Source organism: Micropterus salmoides, unplaced genomic scaffold, assembly GCF_014851395.1.
Source record: "Micropterus salmoides isolate LMB-PRFRI ecotype aquatic unplaced genomic scaffold, ASM1485139v1 Ms_hic_scaffold_22, whole genome shotgun sequence".
Taxonomy (NCBI): domain Eukaryota; kingdom Metazoa; phylum Chordata; class Actinopteri; order Centrarchiformes; family Centrarchidae; genus Micropterus; species Micropterus salmoides.
Genome location: NW_024041373.1, coordinates 12,478,188 through 12,505,362, shown reverse-complemented (window position 1 = coordinate 12,505,362; position 27,175 = coordinate 12,478,188). Strand labels below are relative to the sequence as shown.

The window sequence follows — 27,175 nt, the reverse complement described above, 5'->3', positions numbered from 1 at the left end:
TCCCATCGACAGTCTAAGGGAGGTGAGGATCAGGTTCATCTTGCACAATGCACCTCTCAACTTCACTGCTCAGCCAAAGTCAAATCAATTCTCACCGTTCGACCTTCTGCTTTGCCAAAACCAAATAATGCGGACACCCGTCCTGTGAGACACAGCCCATAAATATTAAAACAGTTTGTTTAAAAGGAGTGCTGATGTCTTAGTATAAGTCATTCACTGTGATCCAGTACACCATCTTCCACTTCAGCAGTTTTCTAATAGCAATTTAATTGTTGCCCCAATCTACAGGGCACTGCACTCTTTTCTAAATAAGGATCAGAGATGAAACGGGAACCTAAGCTCAAGGCCAAGAAGCATAAAATGAACACAGCGAGAATGCTTCACACACACAAGACACAGAAACTGATGAAAATAAATAACCAATGTATTAAAGTTACTGAAGTTTTCTGATGATAAATTAATTTCCACAAAACCAGGTCAACTGGACTTTTTCACAGGAGACATTTGAACTCATGGAAAAGCAAAGGTGTGACTAATACTGTTAACAATGACTCAGCTCCACGGTGCACCGGTCATTCCAGTGAGTCAGCATGCACCGTACTTGGGTCCTTGAACTGACTCACCTAAATAGAATCCACCCATTATTAATTTCATTAGTTACACCTGTGCTTTTACTGTCAAAATTGCTTTTGTGAAAAAGTTCTATATCCTTTAATCACAGCAGATATGTTGACTGTCAAACACACAGATGTAATCAGTAATGTTCGGGCTCTGGTCCATGCTGGCTCACTGCCATAGGTAACTGGGACATTTAAATGGGAATGGAGCCATCAATATTGTTGTCAGCTAAGCTTGTCAGTTTATCGAATTTTATCATTGTGTTATTTAAAAGCACTACCTTACTCCCCATTTTTATATTTGCGTATTTTCTTTATAGTAATTTTTTACAAGAATTTCACTATGTATAAAAAGCTTTTGGATATTCATTGTACATGGGTAATGATAATGATTATATTACATAAAACACACATTTATTTTATTTGATCAGTTATAAGATTATCTATCTAAAAGAAAATTCATTGTTTGTTATTATATGGAGTAATTGTATAATTTTATAATAAGTCATTTCTTTCAGAAAAATGTACACACCATGATCCTCCATGATAACATTGTCAGCCTGTGATCCTGGTGAAGGGCATAAAAATACTCTTTGAAACTGCACTGAGGTTTTTGAAGTGACTTGTCAGTAGACCTTTTTCACAGCAGACAATTAAACCTGTCATAGTGAGCAAGAGCACTAATTATAACATTAACAATGGCTCTGTTCTGTTAGTGTCCCAGTAAGTCATGACAGTGTGACAGTGAGCCTGCATGAACAACACCAGGACCCTGAAACTGAAGCAGCTAAATGGAATTCAGCCATTGTCAGTTTTATTATTTACACCTGTGCTTTTTATACTGACATGACAAAATGTCTTCCGTGAGGCACATTTCTCAAGGGAGCTTGACTTCAAATACTGTGAAATCGAAACAAATCAAACCCAAATTTCTGAATTTTTCCCCCCTGAACACAGAAGGATTTCAAAGTGCAAGGGCTCCAGGTGACTTGTGGTATGCGTAGTCATGGCGAAAACAGCGAAAGACTGGGTTCAAGATTTCACAATCCTTCGTCATAACCTCCCCTTCAGCTCTTTTCTTTTCTTCCTCAAAAACGTGTACACATCAGTGATTAGTCAGAAACAAAAGTCAGCAGGTTATAAACCTTGATCTGCTTTTTGTCATTTCCATTATTTCTCTCATCCTCCTGTGTCCAGTTTCATACTATTTAAAAAAGTATGATGTAAATCCTCCCTCTTCTTCACTATCAATATTTAATGCCGCTCTCAGCCTGGAAACAGTGTGACAGGTCACTGCTGATTGGCCAGTGCAGGAAGAGAAGTTAAACTCTGAGCCAGTAAAAAAGGTCACACTCATCAGTGTGTATTTAAGTACTTAGAGGTTTTTGTAAACTTATTATTTCTTATTACTCAGCGTTTTATTAGTGACCTTTGCATTTGCATACGCCGATGTGAGAAGCAATTTATTAATAATCCAAAGAGACGGATCTTTTCTATATCTGTGGCAATGAAACATAACCTTCATGGCATCCGCACCCTTTAGTCCCAAGTGCCTGTGTGATTTCTTTAGGGTGTATTTGTCATTTAGCTGCCATGATTGGTAAGGTTGACAGACAGCTGGAGTGTAGCCAGAATCTCTGTGAATGAGAGGACCTACTGATGCTATTATCTGTTAACATCATGAACCAGTTAGCTGCTGAGGCAAACAGCTCCAGTTGGAGGAAAGGATTGGCGTCTTCTGTCTTCTTGTCTGGCCAGCTGTAACTGCCCTGATTTCCAGTCTTATAATAATCCCTTTTTAGCTTGGCTGACAAATGAAAACAAGACAAAAATATATGATCAAAGTTCTGGAAGTATGCATGCACAGTCCCCTCTCTGCTGTGCTGCTATTAATATTAAAACACACCTCTGAAATACCAGGAAAATGGCACTTCAGAGCTGCTTTTCAGCTGGCAGCTTTATGATAGTTCACACAGAATGTCATGGAAAATGTTTTTCATTAGCACATAGATGATTCACTCTGGTCTGCTTATGTAATCAGTGACTGAACCGGGGTCCCCTCCAATTGAAACACACCACCGTTGACCATTAGACATTCACATATTGTTATTACAAATAGAACGTGTTTTAATGCATTGAACAAATGCACTGGTTGTCATTATTATTGTACAGCTCCTTACTGCTTTTCCATATACATATTTATTTACCTGCCATATTAAATCATTAATCCTTTACATCTGTCCACAGTTCTTCTCATGTAAATCCTTCTGCTTTTTGGGTCTTAGACAACATCCACCTCTCCTGTCTGCTTTGGATCGTTGTTGCCCAATTTGCCAAAAGGGATTTGGAGTAATTGGTCACGGCATGTTGGTGAGGGGAAAAAAACCCAAGTCCTGAAGGTTGTCAGACAGTCGCCACTCGAAACAAGTGACGGCTTCTTTTGAATATTTATAATATTATATATTTTTGTGGAGTTGCACAACGTGTGGGCCATTCTGAGGTTATTGTAAAGGCACTCTGATAGTGTTATATGCATAACTGACATGGCGATTAAATTAGTCAGTATTGTTCCTTCATGTGCTTATGATTTCATACAAAGGCACATGGCCATTTGCCGTTTGTCATCCAATTAGTGGCCACAGCATTTTCTCAGCATTTTCCAAAGCTTGCTCAGCTGGTTATCAGATCTTATTAAGCCAGATGTCAGCTTTAGTGGGATGTCAGTGGAAAAGACTTCAGAATGAAGTGGACTTCAGAATGAATGATGATGATGTTTCAACCTGTGATGGCTTTCATCAAAAGTCTGAGCTCTTGGGGGAAAACACCAGCCTCTTTTTTGTGTTTTCATGTTTGTCATCCAGTACCTGATAAATGTACAATGTGTCTGTGTTGTAGAGAACATGAGGGGAGCTAACTGTGAGCTGTGATGTTTTCAAAACACTACAGACTACAGGGATGGAGGTTTCACTGCAGATTGGATGCAAGAGAGATAATTCCCACAGCTGCAGCATCTATTCGCCCCCTCCTGTCTTTTCTTCTCTCCTCACTTCTTCTGGTCCTGTCAGTTTGTCTCATCTCTTATACATTCATGACATAGTTAACTGGGGCAGTGTGTATGTCCTGCTAAGTGTTTGCTGTGTGTGTGTCTGTACATGTATAGGATTGCCATGCACGACCAGCACCTCAAATGCACAATTCCATATTTCAATTTAGTTATTTCTTCGGAACATTAATAAAAGTAAATATATCATTCACTCACACGTCATTTAGAAAATACAATCAGCACTCCCTTCACTCCAGCAAAAATGAAAGCATTGTGTTTGCAGGAGCAAATGAGAGCTGTTACAGAGTTGGCAGTGGGGAATGTTTGTGCTCCAGGCTTCCTGCATTCCCATAGTCCCAGTGTGTGTGTGTGTGTGTGTGCGTGTGTGTCAGGATATAAATAGAGTTGCTCCACCACCAGAAAGCGGTGCTATAGGGTAGGCGCCTCAGTTCAGCCCAACCCACCCACTGTCCTGGATGACCCCTGAGTCCCTGGACCACTAGCATATGAGGATCCAAAGTTGCAACAGTGGACATGTTGTAAAACCAGACTGATGACAAGTCAAGCATTACACAGTATGTTCCCGGGCAATCCTGCATTGTGTCTTTCTCTTGGGCTTTGCTGGAGTGAATGTGTAGTATTATTTGGACACTAATGCAACTTAAAGGATAGCATTAGGTTTGATGTAATGAAGCACTTGCTCGCTTATAGCATGGAAATAAAAATCATACCGGTTGCATGATTTAAAAATAAAGATGATTTTTTAATGCTCTCAGCTCAGGCACAGGTAGTTTCCTGCATGCATATTAATGATGCAAAAAGATCAAATAGCAATATTAATGACAAGAAGCGGCAGGTACATTTCAGTCCAGTTTGTAGAGATGAGCAGTGTAGGGGATAGTCCTGTTCTGCTCTGATATACTCCTGACTGACAGCCCGGTTGCATCCACTGACAATTAAACCGAATGTACGTGGTTGTGTATGGGTACAAATTAAGAGCAAATGAAGGAGAGAAAAGGTGGGGCATGGGAAGATGTGATGTCCTTAGGTGTAGGTGTGTTTTAGCTGGCCATGTTCCAAACTTAAACAGCAAATTAAATCTCATTTTGCTGTAAGCACACACCTTGCTTGTGGATGCAGAATGTTTCATTTCTAGCAAAGGGGATGCTATCCTCTCTTTTTATTCAACATAGTGTTTTACTAACAGGCATGTAACTCACCCAAAGGAAAGTAAGAGCAGAGTGTAGGTAGTGAAACGTGTAGTCCTATTCTACATTGTAGGATAACAGACACTGCACATTTCTGTGACTGAGAATTACTTTTTGGAAAACAAAATACTGACAATTGCTATTTGTGTCAAAGGTTGCACACCACTGGAGCAACTAGGGGTGAAGTGTCCTGCTCAGGGACACATTGGTGGACGTGTCACAGTGACACACCACACATAAGGCACATAAGGGGATAAGATGCACATAAGGCATGCGTCTTATCCCCCTGTGCCATCACCACTCCTTACCACATCTCTTCACCAATATTGGGTTTTAGTTTCAAAATTGATTTTGTAATCATTATTGTCATTTTTACACGTACATTAGAGTGTGACCTCTAACAATAAAAATAAAAAAGTAAAGCCAATCATGAAAAGTGCTCAGAGGAATAGTAATTGGAACAGTGGGTATTTAACATACAGTTGTGTCTAATTGATGTTTTTAAAAATTTTCACAACCATGGAGCTCTATGGCAAAAAAGTTATATACTTCTTAGTAGGATCAATTCATTATTGGGTTTTGGTCTTTTAATGGGATTTGTTGACAATAAGAAAGATAAAGAGTAACCCCGGCCTAATCCTTTGAACTCAAGCTTAAATATATTCCAACAATGATTTCTAAATGTAAATAATATAACTGTAATCGTTTGTCTGTAATCAGCAAGCACTTGACAGGTTGTGGTATGAAAGATGGAGAGTCTTCTCTCCTGTCAGAGATGGATTTGTGCTGAAAATACAAGAGGCTTGTTGAAAGCTAATAGTACACTCATTTTGGTTGCTGATTCCCTAATTTGCATATTAGTTCCATGCTTTACTTTGTTGTGTTCTGTGAAGGAACCTTCACCATTATGATAGCGTTGATGTCACCTAGTTCTACATTCCATACACTGTGAATTTGAGGTGCATTTGTAGATTCTCCCTCATGTGGTATCTGAAAGCTCAGCTATCCAGTCCCTCTGAAAAGACATAGTTGTTCACTTGTTCACTGCATTCAACAAACCTGTTTATTCAAACCTGTTCAAAACTTTAAACTTGAAATAACTCTCTTAAACATGGAAACTCACATCATTTTTAAACAAGTCCAAAAGATGAGACCATCCTGCTTCTCTGAAGAAGAGCAATGTCGCTACAAAGCAGAGGTAAGTTGCTGTGAATGTAAAAGTGCACTCTTCATTATTTATGTTACATTGTATAATATGGTGTTTCTGTGAGCTGTTAAACTGTGCTGTACCGAATCTGTGTTGCAGAAAATGATGCTGAGGCAGTTTATGCTCATGAAGCAGCAGGGTCAAGTTCCTGATTATTTATCTGTCAGAGACATAAAGACCTGGCTGTTGAGAGGAAGAAGCTTCCTGGAGGAGTGAGTCAAACTGATCATTGGTTTAACTGATACACTGATGGAAAACTGACACATTAAATTAGAGCTTTTTTAAAAGGAGTGTTTTTTTTATTCTTGCAGGTTTCAGGAAATAATTGAGAGGATAGGGAAAAATAACCTGTTCATGGCTGAATTGGTATGTAAAATACAGAGGATTTTCAGACTTATGACTTCAGACAATATATTATCTATATTATATTAACTGTTTAGTTTCATGTAAAATAGCTCCATTATGCTCCTGTTGTGACTAAAGTGTGATGTTGACAGGCCTGGACCACAGTGAGGCACTTCTGTCTCAATCAGATGGAAGAAGAGCTCCTGGAGGAACTGGACAAAGAAATGCAGCTTTCACAGCTGTTGGGCAGGAAAGTCACATTGGAGGGCCTTCAGATGTTTGTCTCAGTCGTCCACCCAGCAGCAGAGGAGGATGTAAAAACCTTCCTTCCATCTCTGCACAGCAAGCTGCTAAGAATCTTTGGTGGCATTCAGATCACCAGCCATCCTCTCTCTGAAGAGGACGCAAAACCAGCAGAGCTCTTGGAGCTTGGACAGAGTGCTGCATCCTTGGTGCCAGAGGTGGTGGACACTGCTCTGAGGTTCCTCCTGGAGGAACCAGAGCTAAAAGACAAGTGTAAACTTGCCAGTGCTAAGATTGGCAAACTGCTGACAAACTCAGCAGCTCCTTGCCTTTCTCAGTTTGGATCTGTGTCTAGAACTGTTATGCTCAGTATCTGCACTAGAGCTGCCCGATCCATGGTGAAAGCCATCTTTGAGATGTTTGATGAGCGCTCCAAGTCCTTCCACCAGATGGACTATGATGAAAGCCTTTTCTCTGCCAGATATTGTGTCATCTGTGCTATCCAGGAGATGGGAAATAAAAAGAACCTTCAGCTCTGCACCTCAGAGGGGCAGGAAGAGGGACTTCTTGAGAGTAGAAAGGTTTCTCCACAAGAGGATGAAAATATGGCCACTGCTCCAAATGATGTGACCGAGGACACATTCTTGGTCAGACCGGATGACAGTGTGGCTGTGTTCTTGGCTGATGAGCTGGAAGAACTGCAGAGGGAAGATGTGAAGGAATCTCACAGAGAAGAAACCCTGGTTCAGGACACTGCCATCCAAAACATGGACCACGCAGTGCAAACAGATACATCCACCCATGGTCACGTTGGCCTGTGGAGTTCAGAGAGGCTGGAAGACCAACTACTGGAGGAGAGGGAAGCCTCCCCAGGAGTCCCTGAGGATGAAGAGTTGGCCATCATCCAGTATCATTTGACTGAGGTATCATCCTCAGTCAATCTGCAGACCAGTGTGGCCGTGAACATGACAGGTGAAATAAAATTACTGCAGCAGGAAGAAGTGGAGACATCTAAGACACAATCCCTTGTTCAGGACTGTGATGCGAAGAAGAAGAAGAGAGTGCGTGCCTTCTTCCGTGGTGTCTGGAAAATGATGACATGCTGCTTTAGTGCATCCACTAAGGACTAAATCTCATCGAGAATGTGGCTTGTTTTGTATCGTTCAATATTCTTTTCATTATAGCATTTAGTATTTTTTTCTTTTTCTTTCTTTTCTTCTATTATTCTGCTTCCCTCATCCCTTAATTCATGCACCCCTCATCCCTTCATCCCTGCTTGCCTCATCCCTTCATCCCTTCATCCCTGCTCCCCTCATCCCTTTATCCCTTTATCCCTGTTCCCTTCATCCCCTCATCTCTTCATCCCTTTATCCCCTCATCCCTGCTTCCCTCATCCCTTTATCCCTTTATCACTGCTCCCTTCATCCCCTCATCTCTTCATCCCTTTATCCCCTCATCCCTGCTCCCCTCATCCCTTTATCCCTTTATCCCTGCTCCCTTCATCCCCTCATCTCTTCATCCCTTTATCCCCTCATCTCTTCATCCCTTTATCCCTTCATCCCTGCTTCCCTCATCCCTTCATCCCTGCTCCCCTCATCCCTTTATCCCTTTATCCCTGCTCCCTTCATCCCCTCATCCCTTCATCCCTGCTCCCCTTTAGATTACGACTTGCCCGAGTACTCGGACACAGCTCGCGCTTTGGATGTACAGGGATTGAATAGCCCTGAGAAGGGCCCCCCTCACCCCATACTCCTGCAGCACCTCCCACAGTATCTCCTGGTTGACCCGGTAATACGCCTTCTCCAGATCTACAAAGCATATGTAGACTGGATGGGCATACTCCCAGGCCCACTCCAAGATCCTTGTGAGAGTAAAGAGTGGTCCGTTGTTCCACGACTAGAACAAAAACCGCATTGTTCCTCTTCGATCCGAGGTTTGACTATTGGCTGAACCCTCCATTCCAGCACCTTGGAGTAGACTTGAAAAGTGTGATACCCCTGTAATTGGCACACACCCCTTTTGAACAGGGGAACCACCACCGCAGTCTGCCACTCCTTTGTCACTGTACCCGACTTCCACACAAGGAGCCCACGCTCTACTACTACCTACTTGGGTAAAGACCAGCGAGTCTACCTGTGCAAGTCCACTGAGCAAGGCCGCCTACAAGAGAAGCTTTTTCCCTGCCTGAGGCACACCTACTCACCTAAAGCTGCCAGCTACAGCTACACTCAGGCCATGTGCTACCACACTATTCCTATTGTCTCCGGTCCACGCAAGAGGTATCATGCCATCAGGCACAGAAACCAGGCACTCCTCAAGCCTTTAAAACAGGCACCACCCACATCTGTTTACTTTTCTGTTGGGTCATGGAACTGCCAGTAGGCAGTCAACAAAGCTGACTTCATCACTGCTTATGCTAACACATTATCTCTTGGGCTACTGGCGCTCACTGAGACCTGGATCAAACCAGAAAACTCTGCTACCCCCGCTGCGCTGTCCACCAATTACTCTTTCACCCCCACCCTCTGGCCGTCTGGGGGGGGGGGGGGGGGGGGGGGGCTGGGTTCTTAATTTCCAACAAATGGAAATTCACACAGCTGCTACCCCCCAATCAATATGCCTCCTTCGAATAACATGCTGTCTTTGTGTCCGCTCCGGTAAAGGTCTCTGTAATTGTCATACACCAGGACAAATGGGTAACTTTGTGGAGGAGCTAGACACACTGCTGTCTTCAATCCCAGAGCATGACTGTCCCCTACTTGTCCTCAGTGACACGAACATTCACTTAGACAATTCAAACTCAGCAGACTTCCTGTGTCTGATTCAGTCCTTTGATCTAACACGGGTTCTCAGCCCCCCAACCCACAAAGCTGGCAAGGTGCTTGACCTCGTTCTTGTCCGAAACTGTGCCACAGAGTGCCTAACAGTCACACCTCTACATGTGTCTGACCACTATTTCATTCAGTTCACAGTATGCCTACAGGAAAAGCCCATTCTTCCAACACCATTGGTTTCACACCGCCACAACCTCCGTAACCTGTCTCCCGCTCACTTTGCCTCAGTGGTAGCTTCCACTCTACCCTCCCTCAACACATTTTCCTCACTTGAGGTCCTAGATGCCACACAATCTCTGTGCTCTACACTAAGCTCGTGCCTGGATAGCCTGTGTCCTCTTTCCACAAAACCCTGCTCGCCCAAACCAGCCCCAACCGTGGCTAACTGATACCATCCGTGGGCTCCATACAGATTTCAGAGCGGCTGAAAGAAAATGGCGAAAAACCAAAGACCCCGCCGACCTTAAGAGCTACCAATTGCTCCTGTCCTCCTTCTCAACAAGCATCAGTGCTGCCAAAACTGCATTCTATAATGACAGAATAAGCAGTGCCACTGACTCAAGGAAATTATTTTCCACTTTTAAAGGGCTACTAAAAGCTCCTCCACCTCCACCACCCACAAACTTGTCTGCTGATACCTTTGCTACCTTCTTCACAGGCAAAGTGGAGGCCATAACTAGCCAATTCTCTGATACACTCAAACTCAACCATTGTAGCAGTCCTACTACATCTTTTCCTCTGCCCTCCCAGGTCAGTGGTTATTCACTCTCCTCGTTTACTCCTCTCACAGAGAGCGAAGTATCAGAATTCTTGACCCGTAGCCGTCCAACTACATGCCCACTGGACCCGATTCCTACAAATCTCCTCCAAGCCATATCCCCTACTGTGGTCCCCACAATCACTCATGTGATAAATACTTCTCTGGCTTCAGGAACCTTCCCAACCACTTTCAAAAGGGCTCGGGTTACACCCTTGCTCAAAAAGCACTCACTTGACCCAACTCAACTTGAGAACTATCGACCAGTGTCTCTTCTACCTTTTTTATCCAAAACTATTGAACGGGCAGTACTCAAACAGGTCTCAGAATTTCTCTCACGGAATGACCTCATAGATCCATACCAGTCTGGTTTGCCCACTCTACTGAAACGGCTCTTCTGTCTGTAACAGAAGCCCTAAGGTCTGCTAAAGCTGCAGCCCAATCCTCGGTTCTTATTCTGCTTGACCTATCAGCTGCCTTTGACACAGTCAACCACAGGATCCTGCTATCCACTCTCTCAGCAATGGGCATTTCGAGTAAAGCACTCCTGTGGTTCGAATCCTACCTCTCAGGGCGTTCCTACAATGTTTTGTGGCAAGGACAATTATCCTCCTCCCACTGCCTCTCCACAGGGGTGCCCCAAGGCTCAGTGCTTGGGCCCCTTCTCTTCTCAATTTACACCACCTCACTGGGGCCGATCATTCACTCGCGCAGCTTCTCTTACCACTGCTACGCAGAAGACATGCAACTCTACCTATCCTTCCCGCCAGGCGATCCCACTGTCTCGGCGCGGATCACGGAGTGTCTATCGGACATATCTGCATGGATGAAGGCTTGCCACCTTCAACTAAACCTCTCTAAGACTGAACTCTTGGTCATTCCAGCCAAGTAATCTATCCACCATAACATCAAACTACAAATTGACTCCGCCACCATCACTCCAGCCAAGGAGGTGAGAAACTTGGGCGTCATGATTGATGACCAGCTGTCCTTTTCAGACTATGTTGCTGCTGTCTCTCGTTCATGCCGCTTTGCTCTATACAACATAAGGAAAATCAGGCCCTACCTCACTCAATACACCACCCAGCTTCTGGTACAGGCCATGGTTATCTCTTGCATCGACTATTGCAATGCCCTCCTAGCAGGTCTTCCAGCTTGTGCGGTGAAACCCTTACAAATGGTTCAGAACGCAGCAGCGCGTCTGGTTTTTGATCAGCCCAAAAGAACTCATGTCACTCCATTACTCAGTGACCTCCACTGGCTCCCCATGGCCTCCAGAATCAAATTCAAGTCACTAATGCTTGCATATGGAGAGACTACTGGGTCTGCACCCATCCAGCTAAACTCCATAATACAAACTTACGTTCCTTCTCGCCTGCTACGCTCTTCCAACGAACACCGCCTGGCTCTGCCATCCCTTCACACAAAGCAATCCCAGTCCCAGCTATTCTCATCTGTGACACCATGATGGTGGAACGAGCTACCACACACCATCAGAGCCCTCTCTAACTTCAAGAAGCTCTTGAAAACTCATCTCTTCTGAGAACACTTCCTCTTATTACACCTCTAACTCCTAACCCCTAACATGCACTTCCTGTGCTCTTCTTCTTCTATCCCCCACAATGATCTTGTATAGATTGCACTTTTTGTTTTGATTGCACTTTTTGTTAACTCTTCCTTCCTTCCCTAGGTATCTACCCCATTGATGTGATATGTACTGTGAGCTCTTACTAGTATTTATTGCTGCTCTTACTAGTATGTTTTGTCAGTTGTAGATCTGTAATTGATGCTCTGTTGATGCTTGTATGTTGTTCCTCAAATGTAAGTGGCTTTGGATAAAAGCGTCTGCCAAATGAGTAAATGTAAATGTAAATGTAAATGTAATGTAAAGAGACGTGTCAACCAAGACAGCCCCTCCACACCCAAAGCTTTTAGCATTTCTGGGCGGATCTCATCAATCCCTGGGACTTTGCCACTGTGGACTTGTTTGACTACCTCAGTGACTTCCGCCAGGGAATTTAACGAGAAACCCCCATCAGCCTCCAGCTCTGCCTCAACTAGAGAGAGCGTGTCAGTCGGATTTAGGAGTTCCTCAGAGTGTTCCTTCTACTGCCCAATTACCTCATTAGTTGAGGTCAGCAGGGTCCCATCCTTACTGTACACAGCTTGGACGGTTCCCTGCTTCCCCCTCCTGGTGTGGCGGACAGTTCTCCAGAAGCACTTTGGTGCCGACCGAAAGTCCTTCTCCATGTCTTCTCCGAACTTCTCCCACACCCGCTGCTTTGCTTCTGCTTCTGCCATTTAATCATGTCAGCTGTATGTTTGTCTATGTGTAGCACCTTATCTCCATAGCAATTTCCTCATATGTGTAAAAAAATTACTTGGCAATAAATCTCTTTCTGATTTTCATTGTGATTTTGATCATCTGGTTGCTGCTGTTTACATTCACCCCAGATGCAAGTTCAAAAAATGCACTGTGGAATGTTCGGGGTGTATACATTTACGTATATATGTATATAAATAACTGTATATATTGTGTTTATTAGTTACCATATATTAATATAGACCTACATTTAATTCTATGTTGTGTGTGTAGCATGAACGAACTACAACCTAGTACCTTGTGCGGTACCTTATAATCTATGGCCACTATACCTGATTGCATGTCATGTAAATGCGAAGGAATTCATGCCTTTTTATTTCTGATTGGTGTTGACAGGACGTTGTGCTCAGAACGACTCCTTCCAAATCCCAAATATGTCTATAAGGACTTCTGTTATTGGAGTTTAATAAAAGTTTGTGGTCTATCGGGGAGTTCAACCTGTTTGGTTAATTGTCACTCTCAAGCATTTGCTGTAACACTACATTTTACACTGCCACCTGCAGGCAATGAGTGACATAGCTGCATTCTTCATAGCTAGCCTACTGTTTATGTGTTTGGTTATGTTCATATTTTATATTTTAAACCTGTGCAATGTGCATTCAGAAGAAATAACGGTAATGATGAGGCTTACAGTTTATTTTGTGCAGAAGCAAGGCTGTGATAGGTGAATATATTTCCTTCTATAGAAAGTGCAGTTTTATGGTTGCACATAGGGGTGGGGAGTTAGTTAACTGGGGCTCTTTTTGTAAAGGTTAATTTTCCAGAAAGGCACAGTACATGATATAAATTCAAGCAGATTACAAACTTTAAAGCAGGGATTTTGATGTGTTACAATCAACAGAAACACCTGCTATTCAGTGCTCGTTCTGAATATATCGTTCTGGCTGACATCCTCAACAATTATTTTCAATTAGTGTACGCCCACAGGTAATTGTGTTCTCACAACAAACATCTAATAAATACTTTGCCAGGAGCTGCCTTCCCCTCATCTTTATTCAGGTAGCTACACTTGATAACATGGATGTCAGCTCACTGTCTCTGCAGTGAGAGGTGCCTGCGTGTCAGAGGTAATTACACTTCTGTTCAATAAGAAATACAGCTGCTAAATAAAACAAAAGGGTTGCATTTGTTTCAGCACCCTAAACATACCTAATTAAATTCACTCTCCTCAGAGAGACATATGCTGCCCGTGGCCTGTATTTCTTTATACCAGACACTGTACAGTAATAATAAAGCCACTAATATACGGAACATTTTCAAGCTTTATTGGTTTTCATTCTCATCATACGTCAATGTCCCCCATTTTATGAAGTGTTACATTTAATGGGTCTGATGTGCAACTAATTGCTTCTTTTGGTCATATAAGAAAGCATTTCATTTTAATCACAGGCTGGGATGTCTGTGAGCCTCTTATTCACCTCCAACTTTAATTACTCCTTTTCTGTGATGGAGACAAAGATCTGCCAAACATCTGAGTCTGCGCCTCAATTTTACATTCAAAGATGAGATGGATAATAACTAAAATAGTGTATTCAAGTACCAACAAGTCTTTCTTTAAAAATGCTACCCTACAGATAATAACATTCATTTCCATTTGCTCTGCTCTTCTTTACAATTCACCCAAGTGGTTCTGTACGTACAAAAGCCTGGCAATTGTCTGCAACTCTCACCCTTACGTGTATTCATTGGAAGTACGCTTTCACGGTAAATACATCACGTTATATAATCCCGCATGTTGTTGCAGGGGGGGCAGCTGAATTTGCCTTCAGAGCACAATACCCACAGCATACCACTGGATCAGTTAGTTTAGATTTTCTTTTTTGGCATTGAGCATGTGTACAGTATCAGCTAAATAAGGAATTAACAAAAGAGTCAGATGAAGTCATAAAACCATCACTTTATTTGAGATACACTGATATTTTACAGTTCATGGATTCACTTCTTATGCTGAAATGAGGTTTACATAAAACCTTGGTGCCCCAATGGCAATCCTGTATTACAATATCGGTATTCTAACACTAAATACTCAACGGTGCATATGACTCTACAGTATGTGACACAACAAATGAAGGGTTGTGTAGAGAAGCCTATGATTCCAAATATTCCAAATGTGTTAATTTTGTCAGCATAAATAAATAATGTCAGTGTGCTTCCGTTTGTAATCCTTGACACAATGTTTACTCCCTGAACGGAACTAGAACTACTTTACCTGACAGCTCTCACCTTCAAGACAAACTGTATGTGCACGACAAACACTGCCGAAAACAGTACCTCTGAAGGGTTGAAGCCATGAGATCAGTCTAATGAATGCAGAAAATAAATCTTACAGTAAAAGAGAAACTCCAGCATAGCAGAATTCAAGTTCTTTTTCTCAGCAAACAACATGAACACTATCAATACTTCACAGTTTACATGAAGGCCTAGACTGGTGGAAAAACAAAAGAACTACAATCCCGCTGATCTATAAAATACAACATTAAAGATCAGAGAGTAACACAGCTGATGACACAGTATAAGCTTATTTTGCCAGCAGTCATGATACTTTGCCACAGCTCACCTGTACACACAAAACAGTACATTCAAGACTTCATAAAAGGCTGTGACTGTGTCTTGATGTGACGATGTAGCAGAGAATGATGAGGTCAGAACTTCAGCTCCATGCGGAGAATGAGACGTACAAAAATTAAATTCATAATGTATGTCAATGCACGTTTTTAAATGTACTAAAGATAAGACAAATAAGTCTGCATTACAGCAGTATGCTATACTGTATGTGTGGTTGTCTAATTGACTAATATCAGAGTACAGATAGTGGCATGAAACTTCTATGCACTTTTCCTCCAGGTACAAATATTTAAAAAATAATAACAACTAACATAGGAGTACGATAACAATGTCATACACTCCACTGGTTTAAATTCCAATTATGGTCAGCTATCATTGGTCAATGAGCAGATTAAAAACTGATGTGGTAGATAATAAGAATATGAATGTTTTAGTTGCACTCCTTTTCTAATTTATAGTTTCATGTTTCCTTAATGTACAGTTTGAAGAAAACAGAATTAATTTCATTAATTACTAACAACATTGTTTAAACCTTCCTCATGTCATATTCTACGTTAAAATGATGTAAATATTGTAAAGTAGTTTCTGATTAACATCTTGCATCATAACATCTTTTCTTGCTTAGAGCAATATCAAGCCTTTACATATCATCCACAACAAAAGTGTCACTTTTTCATTAAAAATATCTTTTTACAGATTAAATCTTTGGAATCATGTCCCTTTTCCCTCAGAGAATTCAAACAGTTATTATTTTTTTCTGTAGTACTGCTTGGCTCCAGTAAATGTGCAAACGCAGCTGTCTTCAGCAACAGTAAAATGCAATGGGGCCAGGCAGCCCTCTGTGGTTCCCTTTATAAGCTGGGCTAACCTCACTTCCCTTTTCACACAATCCGGCACACATTAAGCCATTCAGACAAATCAATAAGTTATAGTGCTTATCATCACACATGCACAACTTTGAAATAGCAGTACTGAGATGGCGTTGAGAAAATACACATTACAATACAATCTGCAGACAAATATTTTCCCTCACAATGAAATATGACAGTGTGGAGTGAGACCAGAAAAGTTCATGTCTCTATAAAGATGAGCCAAAAATGCTACCAAACATAAACAGTAAAACTAAGTTCTCATCTGTAAAATAAATTGTTCTTTCCTGGCAGTTTCTTTAACAATGCCTGTTGTTTTGCAAACTTTCACAACTAAATATGCCTCTTTCAGGATCAGGAGAGTCAGCCCACTTATTGTTCATAAAATGTATCACATCTATTCTTCCAGATGCTTTGTTCAGTATTGAGCGCAACATCTCTTTCAGTTAACCATGCAAACCACATTACGCAATGGAAAAACAGGCCCCGCTTCAGAGCTCACCCACCAACGAACTTTGAACTCAAATGACAGTTAATTATTTGAGTTGTTTTTATGTTTTGGCTACACCTTGGCTCATCTTTAACAGGTGTGTTCATTCTAGATGTCTGTACATCTTAAAACATTTACCTGATTATGTACATTCTACATACCTGTCAAGCATCTCTATTTATAAGATACATATATGTCAATGTGCTATTTTGTGATAAACTGCAGCGACGTCTCCAATATTTCAGCTAGATTTAAAAAACCAATTACTTTCTAAAATGTTACTAAATATGCAATAAATATTATAGCCCATAAAGGAGATCAGCTTCTGAGTCATAAATACAGTAGAAGGCTTCACTGATTTAGTCTTTATAGTCACTGTTAAAATGTTAATTTTTTCCCTTACTAATGTACATAAATTTGATCCCTGCTGCATAGCACTGTATTGTCAGTATTGTGGTTTGCTAAAGGAGATTGTTTGCTTGATCTGAATAGTCTCAACTAGTTTAACTACTAAAATGTGCTGGGTTGAGCTTTGCAGAACGCCTACAACTGAGACCGATGACCTACTCATTCTATCTACTTACAGTCTTGCGTGCATTACTCCCTAGTTTCATGTTTTATCAATAGATGTTTGCTCTGTTGATGTTTACTGGATCATGGGATCATCATTGGGAGAGGCCAGAGTTGGGACACTAACAAACGGATGGGCTTTGTCCTCATTCTGGCTTGTGGCTCTTTTGGAAACGGTAGAGAAGAACAGGTGGTCGTGCTCCAAAATAGCGAGGCGGTCCTGCGGCTTCTCCTTTTTCAGGTAGAACATCTTCCTCAGCTGCTTCAGTTGCTGCAGCTCACAGAAGGTCTCCAGCACCACCAGCATGACTATCAAACCCAGGATCAGGTAGACTGATGAGACAAACACACAAGCAAGGAGTACACAGTAAGTAGCATTAATGACTCACTTTATCAAAAACAAACCATAGTCACTGATTTTCCATGACCCTGAAAAGAAACCACCTAAACACTCGAGATAGATACAAGTATGTTTTTAGAACCTAAGAGTGACTATTTTTTTGTACAGGACAAAGGTATTAATACTATTATCTACTAAAAGTATACTATATTATATACTAATCTCTCATTGTATTACAGTTTTAAGGTGTTTCACTATGACAGCTGGTGGTGCAATGTTGTTGTTTTTATACACTAAGACTATTTTATGATATGTCAAAGTCGGCCTATTGGGAATACAATGCATTTCTTCATTATTGTCTCAAAACATGTTGTTTATGTGCACTGACACAAGAGGGCAGTGGCTAGCTTACCCATGTTAAGAACTGAGAGTGTGCTTTGTTGAATGGTGAGCTAGGGAGAAACACAGGGTAATAGTTTCAAACAATGTTGGAAATCCCCCATTTAAGTGTAAAGGGGGCCAGCAGTAAAATCAATTTGATACAAGCAAACCCCTAGAAATCAAAGGTGTGTCTGGACTATATAAACACACATGCTGTAATACAACTTCTGTATTAGCACTATTACCATTCATATTATAAATAGTATGAGTATTACAGCACTATCAGGATTATGTTGAGTTTGTTGTGTCTGAATTAGCAAGTGTCTAAAAACATCCACATTTCTTCCTAGAAGAATACATTTGCATGAAGTGACATGTTTTACTGTATATTTGCATTTAAGCAACAATCTTTTGTTTGGATTCAATTAAGAAGGCAGAATATACTGTGTACACAGAATATTGCTAACCTGAATGCAAATCACAAAGGCAGTGGCTGCTTATCACCAAAAACAACACCAACAAAATCGTGAACACTTTTTACACAAATAATAACACAAATTGTTATTTGTGGTGCTCTGTTTTTAGCTCTTCTGTTTCAATGCTCTAAATATTATTACTGATATCGGTGATGTCACTTCCGATAAGGAATTCTATTTTTTTCGCAGAGGAAGTACAAATGTGTCTGGTGTTATTTGTACAAACAAACACATTCTGTCAATGCCGTCTCTCCTCCTACAGACTGACAAATTGTTCCTGCTGAATGACGTCTCTCTGGCAGGCTCGTACCACCCACCCACCCACACACACACACACACACACACACACACACACACACACACACACACACATGCAGGTGACAGGTTCGACATTCATGCCCACCCACAGCTTGTCAAGAGTGCATGTGTTCAAATTGAATTTCTTAACTCCATCCACAATTAGCTGTGACAGTGCTGCTGACAGCCAGCTGCACAATCACCCAGAAAAAGCAATCAATGCCTTGCTGCTCTCCATCAGGCCATCGCTCGTTTTTTCTCCTGCACCACACTGTGTTCTCTTATCGGACAGATAAATAGGTCTTTAAACATGTAGAATATTGTTAAAAGTATTGTTGATCAGTAACAGTACATAGCTTGCTTTCGGCCTAATTTAAAAACAATAGTAATGTTTTCAACTGTATCTGTCGGGGAAGTAGGCTGTTTTGTGTGGATTACACATTAAAGTGCAAGAACTGTCAAGCTAAGATAAAGCCACTACTACCATACACGGCATATTACAGGCTAGATCTGAAACAGGTTTGTACCTTTAATTCATGAAAATAAGGCGGAACAAAGCATATCCAGATCATAACTGTGTATAAGTTTGGAGCATGTGTTTACCATGTTGCACATGGCACCATACAGTTAAGTTTCCATTTATCGGGTCAAAGTATACACCAAGCTTACAGTGTCACAACTATGTAGGCGAAAGTTCACAATCATAAAACCTGCTAAATATAGCTACATTCTCACATCAGTAAATGCAAACAGAGTAAGCAGTAATATCCTCTTTGCAAAAGGAAGCATTGGAGTTTATAAGAAATGTGGTCCTGACTTTGACAAACACAGACACCAACACTGCTGTGCGTCAGTCACCTCACCCATAATATCTTTCAGCTACTGTAATTTGACCATTCATATGCTTCACATAGTACCATTACAAACACCTGAATAATAATGAAAATGGACAGTAAGCAGAATTCATGCCAACCATAAAGCTCCCACCACCTTGCCATGGAAATAGCTCCAAATACAAAGAATCATCAGCACTCACCGGTGATGCCCACTTTGTAGAGCTCCCTGAACTTCTGGTTAACTGCCTCTCCAGGTACATAGTCTCCCAGGCCGATGGTGCTGAGGGATATGAAGCAGAAGTAGAAGGACTCCAGGAAGTTCCAGTTCTCCTCCAGCGATGAGAAGATAGCGGCGGGGATGAGGAAGAAGCAAGAGACGGCCAACATGGCGAGCAGAGTGGCATGAACGATGGCCACCAGCGGCTTGGACAGGCCCCAGCGCGTGTGGATGTACATGACCGGCCTCCGCGTGCTGAACACCATGATCCTTTGCACCACAGCCGTGAGGAAGAGGAGGGTGAAGGGAATGCCAATCACAGAGTAGATGATGCAGAAGGTCTTCCCGCCATCTGACAGTGGTGCTGTGTGGCCATAACCTGTAGGACAACAGAGAGGACAGAAAATATTTCAGTTACAATTAAGAAAGCTGCTGCAGGAACAGGTTTCCACGAGAGCACAACATTTTCCATTAAACATTTCAACCATCTAATCACATAAACCTAGTCTGTGGTTCCTCCAGAATCTCACGTGGCACTACCACATCAGATGTGAGATTGTTTGCATCCAGTAGGACACAATTTGGTAAATATCACTCTATAAAGAGGGTTTTTTAAGTACACTGCAATCACTTTATCTGTGTGTATTTTAAATTAATCTTGTTTTTATTTAATGGTAACAGAATGCAGCAGGAGTACTTTGTAAACAACGAGGGATTTTTTTTTCTTGCTGGCACATCAAGACTTAAGACTTTCTGCACTTCTTGGCACATTTTGAAACTACTACTGTGTTCATGAACATTGTATTGACCTTGTGATGTTCACAGTTATTATTATTATTATTAAAATTTACTGAGGAGATTTTAAAGATGGCAAAATTCCGTTCTCATAAGAGGAGGCGGACAGCGTGTTTCCATCGATGATGCGTGGTGCTCAAACGCAGTGTGTGACTGAAGATGAAAACCAAATGATCATCACTATCTCGTTGCTACTGATTACATTCTTGCAAATTCAAAAAATGCACTGCAGAATTATTTCCTGGGTGAATATGTGTATGTATACAGTATATATGTATAAACAACTGTATGAATTGCTTTACCATATTATCATATACATTTAATCATCTGTGTGTACCCTGAAGGAACTACAAACTTTCATTTTTGTTGTACAACCTTATGGCATATAATGATAAAAATACCTTGATATCTTGTTATTACATACTATTACTGTTACTTACACACTTCATTATTATAAACTAAATTAGGAAAAAGCAGCAGAAAAAAACATCAACACTTTATTCAAAATGTCTCTGTATCTGTATCTGACAATAAGACAAAAGACTCTGATAATTGTTTTTATTAACGTGGACCTTCCTCTTTCTCTCATCCAGAAGGTTTTGGAATTTAGCCTGTTTCTGGTTTATTTAAACTTTATTTACACAGTGTATATAAAGGATGAGCATGCATGCCCCTTTAAAGCAATTCCCCGTTGGCAACAGGAACAGAGTCATAAAATAAATAAAAGAGTCATTAAACAGTAAAAGTACAGGCTCAATCAATTACAGGCTGTTATATGATGATTACTTAGACCAGTTATGTCATATTTAAGGAGGTATTGCTGTAAAGACCTAACATGTTCTCGTGAAGTGGACCTAACAAACGAATGTTAAAAATACCATGGCTCACTAACAAGAGTGCAGAAATTAGGAAATAGCAGCAGGTTTGCTTTTGATAGGTGCTGTTAAACATCCCAAACAATCCACTTTCAACTTCTGCTTGGTATTTATTAAACTACTTCTGCTGAGAACAAGACCAATGTATATGGCTGCACACTGGTGAGAATCAGGTAATGCCATCATGGCGTCTGGTTATGTATTTTGTAACTAGTCAGTAGTAACTGCTGAGTAACAAAGTTAATAGAAAATACCCAACAACAATCAACCGCAGGTGTTTGATTTAATGATTAGTAGGGGAAAATAAGGATCAAACTGATTGGACTCACTCAAGTGCCACTGCAATTGATAAAAGCATGTTTGAGACTAAAAGAAGAGCCACAAAGCTATCTGATCTAGATATCTGTCAAGTTTCTCTTTAGCCATTAACAGAATTTTGCTGAGACTTAAACAAGGAACAAAGACTTTCATGCAGGCTGTCAGCTGCTGCTGTAGGCAATGAGTATGTTGAAACCTGACAGATAACTGCTGCCATGCGGTCAGACTTAAGTTCTGCTGGTATCCTGACTGACAAGCATCTATAAGACATGTTCTTTTGTGCAACGCTAGATAACAGAAAATGATTCTAAGCACATTCAAAACATGCAAAACTGCACAAGTGCCTAAAGAGAACAAAAAAATACAGAAGTATTTGGTTAAGGGTAGGCTCTGTTTGGCTAACTTGAAACATGTGATTGCCCTTTAAGGGGGAAATGAAGATAAGATGTTGACAGAGAAGGTGTCTCAAGTTTAACAGCTCCTGTCCATGACACTGGTTATAGACATGCTGTCTGGGCTTCAGCACTTTTCTGGAGGGAAGGTCCTTTACAGTAATGTTGTATATATCAAAGGTTGCCAGGACGGCAACATAGCCTAGTTACTGTGCCACAGTTATGCAAAACAGAAACACATACAGATTGATAGACTTGCTTCTATATCAGATCAGGGCAAATGCATCTAAAGTCTGTTTTTAATTTGAGGATGAAGCTACAACTGTTTTAATAAATAGGATAGTACTACTATATATCAAAGTGATGAAGGGATGACATAAATGTATCTTTTTTGTACCCAACAATTATCACATTCTGCATGACACATTTTTAGTTTCCACTAACTTACCTGCCTTACACTCAGTAATGGTAGGCAATATGCTAGTGGGGCCTCGTGGCACAGCCTACCAAAATGCTGCAGCATCACCTACTCCTTCCTGCCTGAGCCTGTCGGCGGTGACCAACACTTACCTGTGGTGGACAGCACGGTGCTCGCAAAAAACAGCGCAGAGGTGAAGTCCCAGTTCCAGTTAGCTGAGGCGTTATTGAGGATGGAAACCCCGTAATTACTGGCATCCAGTGCTTTCTTTAGAAACCGCTCCAGACGCTCCTCGGACAGACATTCATTTTCCTGGAGGAATTGTTTTTTAATGGCCCTTAGCTCCTGGCGCAGGAGGTCTTCATAAGGCAGCTCGACCGAAGAAAACACAACAGCGCCGAATATGAGATAAAGGAGATACCCCAAGACTAGAGATGCAAAATACCACGTCGATCTGTGACTCTGTATCAACCGCACACACGAATTGCTGGCTAGAGACTGGAGCATTTTTAATTAAGAGGTATAGTCACCTCAGTGTTCGTTACGGATTTATATAAATAACGTTACCCTAATAAAATAACGTTATTAGCTTAAGCCCCTACCGTGTTTCGTACCGAAATATAGCTTTGGAGAGGGATGTTGTAATGAACGAAGCTTTGCTTCCCCCTCCGCGAACCTGCTGTGGCGTTCAGGTGCAGTCGGAAATGTCCAAATTATACGATGAGAACAATATTGTGACTAGAGACTATAGACTGTATAGGGAGCCTGCTTCTTTCTCTCTGTCGTTAGCTGAGGCTACAAAAAAACGCTTTTTGGATGATAAATTCAAACAATGATACAACTACGCAACTCTTGTTAGTCTACTGTTTCCATTTTGATATTATTTCAGAACAAACACCAAGTTAAAGGCTCCTGTATTTATAGTGTTGATATGTCCGAGCTTCAAGTGACACTTGAAGGCAGCAGATGATGTGGCGACGACATAGGCCGTGTGACGTAAGAATTCCCCGTTCTCGCCTTCCAGGTGCTCTGGTGTGTTTTCTGAGCTTAGACGTCTCAGTTTCAGTTTAAAACCATCGAGAAACAGCTATTGTCACTTGTCACTGTCACCAAAGAAGGTGAACAGGGAGAGGGAACAATAGACGCCCCGATACTCACAATGCAAAGCAGAGAAATTTAGGGCGTGGACAGACATTTATTAGTGGCTTCAGAAAGGCAACCAGGCTGCAGATGAAAGTTTAATCTCGACTTTTAGAATAATGGATGAAATAGGTATACTACACCTGTGGGTATCTTTATTGTGTTCGTGGTATCACTACAAATTTAGCAGCACAAATGTTGCAGCAACTGCACCTCATAGATGCAGCTTTGATGTTGTTGTAATGTTGATTTTTTTACTGTGATTGTTTCCCTTTGGCTTTATGTGTAGGCTATGTTTGTTCAATCAATCTAAGCTTGTTCAATCATGTTTTTATCAACTTAGAAATATAGCTAAAATTCGATCTATGTTAACTTTTAAGGACACCGAGACCATTTTACACGCCTTCATCTCATCACGCCTGGATTATTGCAACAGCCTTTTCACCTGTTTAACCCAAAAATCTATTGATCGACTCCAGACTGTCCAGAACTCAGCTGCCAGGCTTTTAACCAGAACAAAGAAATATGACCACATTACTCCTATTTTAGCTTCATTACACTGGCTCCCAGTATGTTTTAGAATTGACTTTAAAATTCTATTGATCACTTTTAAAGCTCTTCATGGCCTCTCGCCTTGTTATATTTCTGAACTTTTAGTCCCATACACACCAGCACGTACCTTGAGATCCTCGGGCAGAGGTCTGTTGTCTGTTCCAGAGTCTCGACTGAAAACTAAAGGGGACAGAGCGTTTGCTGTCAGGGCCCCGAGGCTCTGGAACAGCCTGCCCGAGGAAATCAGGTTGGCTGAGTCAGTGAACTCTTTTAAGTCCCTTCTTAAAACATACTTTTATAGGAGAGCTTTTCCCGATCTTATTTGACTTTATTTTATCCCTTTTATTTTATTGTATTTTACGAATTTTATATTAAATTTTCATGCTCTTATCTTTTTTTGTATTATTTTTTACACTTGTTAAAGCACTTTGTAACTTGTTTTTGAAAAGTGCTCTACAAATAAGGATTATTATTATTATTATTATTATGTGGGATTTTGAGTGGGTGTCATGTTTCCTCTAGGAAGAGTAGGTCCAGATGGCTTTTGGTGCGTACCAATAAACATAGTAGGAGAAAATAAAAATAAAAAACATAAAAGTAAGTACTGCAAAAGCCACAAGAACTACAATGAAATGCAAAAGTATATCTGTTTTTTAAAATTAAAACAGCTGTACAGTGTTTGAAACAAAAAGGATGAAATATTGACCAAGGAATGTGCAAAAGTTCACAGTATAAAGTATAACATGTGCATTGATTCGTTGAGACAGATAAGAGTTTTTCTGTTCAATAAAGAAAGTAGGTGTAAGAATGTTTCTTTTCTTGACATTTTGTGGGTTTATTTTCTTTAATTATCTTCAGTAAACAAACTTCAACTAGTAAACTAACTTCAGTAAACACTCAACACAATTAAATAACACACCAAACACTGCTTGGTTGAAGATTAAAATATATTGTACAATATAGATACCTCATCCTTACAACAATAGTCGGTCAAGGTGTATCTGTCATTGCTCTACACAGTAAACTTTGTATAGCACTCAGGACAAAGAATCTTCATTCTGACTGGACATCTGCCAGCCCATCCTTTCGGTAGTACCAGTATGGCATCTTCTAAACATACTACTATTACGCTGACATAGTAGTAACACAAGTGGTTTCATGACGTTTTCAGGTTCTTTGTGGGGCCTCGGTATATTTCAGGAACACAGACAGACAAAAGCATATGGCAGAGAAAGTTATTCCCAGAAACCATACTTAAACAGAAAAAAAGCACATGGCAGTTTTATGTTTATGAATGTTCAGGTAGCAAAGTCATGTGTGTCCCTGTGATGGATTGGTGACCTGTCCAGGGTGTACCCCACCTTTAGCCCGATGTCAATTGGGATTGGCTCCGGCCCCCTACGGCCCTGTACGCAGGATAAGCGGTTGACAATGGATGGATGGATGATAAGGTAGCAAAGTCGCTGCTCGCACACATCTCCCAGCTGAAACTTGCTGACTTCATGCTAACAGCATTCTATCTTCAGTAAATATCTCTGCAACACAATACATATACGAAACTTTTGAACTGTTGATAATGGTAGTTCATTTTTGAATGTTTGAAACTCTTAAATCTAAAGTTCTTACACATTACACCTTTAAGGCAGACACATAGCATTATTGAGGTAACATTATCTCCCACTACCCCAGGATGTGTCTGATAAAATAATCAGAAACAAATGTTTTAGCAGTAGATATTTAGACACAATGTTTTGAGGGTTTGGCAATTGACCCAAAGTTAACATTTTGTGCATAATGCCTAGTGTAGTGACTTCTTGTACCTACCATAAGCCACTGAGAAGCCTAGACAGGGAATAATCAACACCTGTATAACATGCGGTTTGAATGCTTCAGTTCCACTTCTGTTATGCATTTAAAGTGGTATTGTTCATTTCAAAGTTTAAAAAAAAAACAAAAAACGTAATCCAGTACATAAAGTTGATATGTGCAAAAGGTCATCATGATTGCTGTTAGATTTGTGGTCAACAGAAAATGTGAGAACACATTCTCATACTCATTCCTCTCTCGCCATGCAGGTGAACAGATGAATAAATAGACAATGACTTTTTCCAGGCCAACCCACACCACATCACACCATACTTGAGCATTTCACAAATATAATTATATACATGGCTCCTACGCCTAGACCTACCTATAAGAGTGACAGTTGATCATTTTTAATAGTTATGGGCTAGATGCAACACCATAACTCTGTTTATTCAAGCTCACACTCCAATTATGAGTAGCTACTTAATTTATTCATGTTCAATTGTTTTAGGTACATTTCAGTGTCACCACATAAAATATATGTATGTATGTTTACATTTATGTCACAAATGTAGTCATTTTGTAATGTGGCCTCAGCAAGGTTGAATAACCAAGTGGGCAACTGTCCTAAGACCACCAGGGGCCCCCAGAACTCCCATAATGCAAATACATCAACTGACATACAGTAACAGCCAAAAGGTTGGCCTGCTTTATTAGCTGCTCTCAAGGCTCGGTCTTGAAGAGTTACAAAGTCAAGTCAAAATCAGTTTTTAGTCCATTATCTCAGCTGGTGCTTTGCATAGCCTACACAATACAAGAAAATCCTAATTCATCATAGACAGTGCCCTGCTGGACCTGACGATGATCTGACATCATGTCACATTGGGCCCCCAGTAGACTATTGTAGTCTCAGATGGTGAAGGGTCTTCTGAAATCAGACCCCCTATTCTCCCACTGACACCTACAAACTATGTTACCTTGAATCATTAACTCAAATGACCCCAAGCAGTAATTTGTAGCATAGTGGATTTTCCACTGCACTAAATATAACAATTGGTTTAAAGTATTCAAATCAGACGATTCATCAGTCAAGCGGTGACCATATGATTACTGATGCATTGCGACTGTATTCCCAGAACAACAACAAAAAAAGCACGCTACTGCACAGTGAATGACCGTAAATGACTTATCTGGGTTGCCG

The 27,175-nt window shown here is 40.9% G+C and overlaps 1 protein-coding gene across 1 annotated transcript; it reads right to left on the bottom strand.

Annotated features, from left to right (window-relative positions):
- Positions 1-14,514: 14,514 nt before the first annotated feature.
- Positions 14,515-23,173, bottom strand: kcnk1b (potassium channel, subfamily K, member 1b). Its single transcript, XM_038737558.1, has 3 exons — positions 22,629-23,173; positions 19,662-20,057; positions 14,515-17,464 (listed from the first exon to the last, which is right to left on the bottom strand). The coding sequence occupies exons 1-3, from the start codon at positions 22,981-22,983 to the stop codon at positions 17,208-17,210; spliced, it is 1,008 nt and encodes a 335-aa protein (XP_038593486.1). The 5' UTR covers positions 22,984-23,173; the 3' UTR covers positions 14,515-17,207.
- Positions 23,174-27,175: the final 4,002 nt, after the last annotated feature.

Coding starts and splice junctions, on each gene's coding strand:
- kcnk1b (XM_038737558.1), bottom strand. CDS start 22,983: ATGCTCCAGTCTCTAGCCAGCAATTCGTGTGTGCGGTTGATACAGAGT. Junction 20,058..22,628: donor CACCGTGCTGTCCACCACAG/GTAAGTGTTGGT, acceptor GTTGTCCTACAG/GTTATGGCCACACAGCACCA. Junction 17,465..19,661: donor CTACAAAGTGGGCATCACCG/GTGAGTGCTGAT, acceptor TTGTCTCATCAG/TCTACCTGATCCTGGGTTTG.